This window comes from Nicotiana sylvestris, chromosome 5, assembly GCF_000393655.2.
Source record: "Nicotiana sylvestris chromosome 5, ASM39365v2, whole genome shotgun sequence".
NCBI classification, from domain to species: Eukaryota; Viridiplantae; Streptophyta; class Magnoliopsida; order Solanales; family Solanaceae; genus Nicotiana; species Nicotiana sylvestris.
This window is the reverse complement of record NC_091061.1, coordinates 178,998,033-179,002,168: the sequence shown is the minus strand read 5'-3', so window position 1 is coordinate 179,002,168 and position 4,136 is coordinate 178,998,033. Positions and strand designations below refer to the sequence as shown.

General features: G+C 44.1%; 1 protein-coding gene across 1 annotated transcript; it reads left to right on the top strand.

Annotated features, from left to right (window-relative positions):
- Positions 1 to 1,702: 1,702 nt before the first annotated feature.
- Positions 1,703 to 3,709, top strand: LOC138869722 (uncharacterized). The gene is made up of 3 exons (XM_070147372.1): positions 1,703 to 2,418; positions 2,605 to 3,160; positions 3,389 to 3,709. Exons 1-3 carry the CDS (start codon positions 1,703 to 1,705, stop codon positions 3,707 to 3,709), a joined length of 1,593 nt encoding a protein of 530 aa, XP_070003473.1.
- The last annotated feature ends 427 nt before the right edge of the window (positions 3,710 to 4,136 follow it).

Genomic DNA, 4,136 nt, shown 5'->3' with positions numbered 1-4,136 from the left:
CGGTATGATTGAAGAGGGACTCAAGTCCAATAAGATCCTGAGCTATTTGCCGATCAAGGCCACAACTCAGGCTATCCAGAGCGGCACGGGAGGTGCGCTCGGGAAGAAGAAAAGGGAAGAAGTCACAACAGTTGAAGCAGGTACTTGGTCCAGATCAAGAGGTTCTTCATCCTACTACCAACCCAGACCCCACCACCCAAATTACCCACACACTCCATATGGCCCTCCACAGCCCTACTACCCACCACAAGAGCCACATTTTTCCGTCCATCATGCCCAAACATATACCCAGCCTCCGGCTCACCCGCAATGGCGTGTGCCGGCTTCCCAAAATACATACCCACCTCCACAAAATACATATCCACCCCCGAGAGCCTACAGAAATCCGTTCGGGTCAGGTTTCCGTGGGAATCAAACTTTCAGGAATAAGAGGGTGCAGAGGCCAAAAACATTTAATCCGCTAGGAGAAACCTACACGGCTCTTTTCCACAAATTGAGACAGTTAGGCCTGTTGAATCCTATTGAGCCCAAATTGCCAAATTCCCTCCCTAGAAATCTGGACCACTCAGTAAGCTATGAATATTGTTCAGGGGCTCCTGGACATGATACTAAGAAATGTTGGAAATTGAAGACTGTCGTACAAGATCTTATTGACACAACTAGGATCGAGGTTCAGGCGCCAGAGGCACCCATCATCAATCAGAACCCATTGTCGGTGCACCATGAGGCCCACATGATCGAACTAGTGCACAAAGGAGGGGAGCTCAAGAAACCCTCACAAACAGTAATGATGATTCGTGCCAGTCCAAAAGAAAAGTCAGCCAGTGGAAAGGCAGTGGTACAGTTGGGAAGAGTAAATGACAAGACAGTTATGGTGATGGGAAAAGGTTCGTCTGTTGTTGCAAAGAAGCCAGAGCTGGTCAAGGTAGTGCTACAGGGAGTATCAAGCATACCAGTGTTAGTCGCGAAGGGGGCCCACATAGAACCAATTGTTATCAGGCCAGTAATGCAGTTGCTGATAATTAGTGAAAAAGCCGTGTCATGGAGCCACAATCAAGTGACACTAATACATAAGGGGAAGGAAGTTGTGGAAGAAGTATGTGAGGCCTAGGGGTTAACCAGTTCGGGAAGGTGTTTTGCTCCCGTAGAGTTAAGAAGGGCCAATCCTGCAGCAATAAAAAAGCCAGTTATGGAGGAGTTTTTGAAGAAGATGAAGGCACAAGATTACTCCATTGTGGAGCAGTTGAGGAAGACCCTGGCACAGATCTCATTGTTATCATTGTTGATCCATTCAGATGAACACTGTCAGGTGTTGATGAAAATTCTGAACGAAGCCCATGTTCCGGATAAGATCTCTATGAACCATCTGGAGAAAATAGCAAAGAAGATTTTCGAGGTCAACAGGGTCACTTTTTTGGACGATGAGTTGCTCATGGAGGGTACAGAACATAATAGAGCCCTCTATTTGACCGTGAAGTGTGAAGACTCGGCAGTCACTCGAGTACTGGTTGATAATAGGTCCAGTGCCAATATCTGTCCTTTGACTACCCTAAACAAATTAAAGATCGACGATGACAGAATTCACAAGAACAACATCTGCGTTCGAGGATTTGATGGTGGTGGTACAGACACAGTGGGTGACATCATACTTGAATTAACAATTGGTCCAGTCGAGTTCACCATGGAGTTTTAAGTGTTAGACATGGAAGTGTCATATAATCTCCTGTTGGGGAGACCATGGATCCACGTGGCAAAAGCGGTGCCTTTCACACTGTATCAGGTGGTCAAATTCGAGTGGGATAGGCAAGAGATCGTAATACAGGGGGAAGACAATACGTGCACCATAAATGATGCCATCGTACCCTTCATAGAGACTGATGATGACAAGGGACCATGGGTTTACCAGGTTTTCGATGTGGTTTTAGTTTACAAAGTTCCTGAGGGTGAAAACATCCCACTTCCCAGAATAGCAGTTGCAACTTTCATGATAGCCTCGGAGATGCTGAATAATGGGTTTGTGCCGGAAAAAGGTTTAGGGGTTGATCTTCAGGGTATTGTTCAACCAGTTTCTTTACCAAAGAATTTGGATACCTTTGGGATAGGGTTCAAGCTTACAGCGGCGGATGTAAGACGGGCCCGCAAGTTGAAGAAAAGAGTCCGGGTTCTTCCCAAGCCAATTCCGCGTCTCTTCAGGTCATTTGTCAGGCCGAGCATCAAAAAGCAATTGTTGTCCAAGGTTACCGGGCCACTGATTGGTGCAGATAGGGATTTGAATGAAGGTTTTGAAAGGTTATTCGCCGAAATCAACATGGTAGAAGCTGGGGAAAGGTCCAGTAAGGCGGATATACAGTTTGTGGGGCCGAAGGCAAAGGTCAACAATTGGATGACTACTCCTCTTCCTATTCGGAGGGAGCCTTGGTAGTGGGCTCTGAATTTCTTTCTTGTTTAGATGGATTATTCCAGGGTAGTAATCCAGTGTTCTTTCGTTTTTGTATTTGTCAAAAGTGTGAAACCTTGTTATCATGTACTTCACTTAATGAAAGTTTCTTCTTTACTCTTTATCTTATTTTAATTTTGTTTTCTTCTTCTTATTTTTCTAAACAGTTCTCTTTATACTGGTTCTAATGACATGGCATGCACGATGGATCTTCAACCTAGTCTAAAAAATCGATCGGATTCCGAACTAATAGTGCAAGAGGTAGATCATGATGATGAGTTAGAATACGATGGGGACGAAGCTTTCGAGGAAATTAATAGAGAATTAAGTCAATTCGAGGAGAAATACAAACCTAACTTAAATGACACGGAAGCTGTCAATCTAGGAGATGCAGATGATGTCAAAGAAACGAAGATAAGCATCCACATTGAACCAAACATCAGGGAAGAATTAATCAAAACACTTCTGGAATTCAAAGACATTTTTGCGTGGTCGTATGATGACATGCCGGGTTTAAGCACTGATTTAGTGGTTCACAAATTGCCCATTGACCCGGCATGCCCTCCCGTCAAGCAAAAACTAAGGAGGTTTAAAACCGACATGAGTTTGAAGATTAAGGAAGAAGTGACCAAGCAGTTGAATGCAAAGGTTATTTGGGTCACTCGATATCCCGATTGGTTGGCCAATGTGGTACTAGTGCCGAAGAAAGATGGAAAAATCAGGGTATATGTTGATTACCGTAATCTGAACAGAGCAAGTCCAAAGGATAACTTCCCGTTACCCAACATCCATTTCTTGATCGATAACTGTGCCAAACGTGAGATCGGATCTTTTGTGGATTGTTATGCTGGGTATCATCAGATTCTGATGGTTGAAGAAGATGTAGAGAAAACAACTTTCATTACGCCGTGGGGAACTTATTGCTATCGGATAATGCCATTTGGTTTGAAGAACGCTGGGTCAACGTACATAAGGGCAATGACTACTGTGTTTCATGATATGATACACAAAGAGATTGAGGTATACGTGGATGATGTGATCATAAAATCCAAGCATCAGGCAGACCACGTAGGAGACCTAAGGAAGTTTTTTCAGAGACTCCGAAGGTATGATATTAAGCTCAACCCTGCCAAATGTGTATTTGGTGTTCCATCGGGGAAGCTGTTGGGATTCAAAGTCAGTCGGCGAGGCATTGAGTTGGACCCGTCAAAGATCAAATCCATCCAGGAATTGCCACCGCCAAAGAACAAGACAGAAGTAATGAGTTGTTGAATTATATCAGTAGGTTTATCGCTCAGCTCACAGCTACTTGTAAACCCATTTTTCGGCTACTTAAGAAAGATGTTGTGGTAGAATGGACCGAGGAATGTCAGGAGGCGTTTGACCAGATCAAAGGGTATTTATCAAATCCACCTGTGCTGGTTCCACCCGAGCCAGCGAGACTGCTGATTCTTTATCTAACGGTGCTGAAGAATTCATTTGGTTGTGTACTGGGGCAACAGGACATCACAGGAAGGAAGAAGCAAGCCATCTATTATCTCAGCAAGAAGTTTATAGTTTATGAGGTTAAGTATACTCAACTTGAGAAGACATGTTGCGCCCTAACTTGGGTGGCGCAGAAATTGAAGCACTATCTGTCATCCTATACTACTTACCTCATTTCACGCCTGGATCCATTGAAGTATATTTTTCAGAAGCC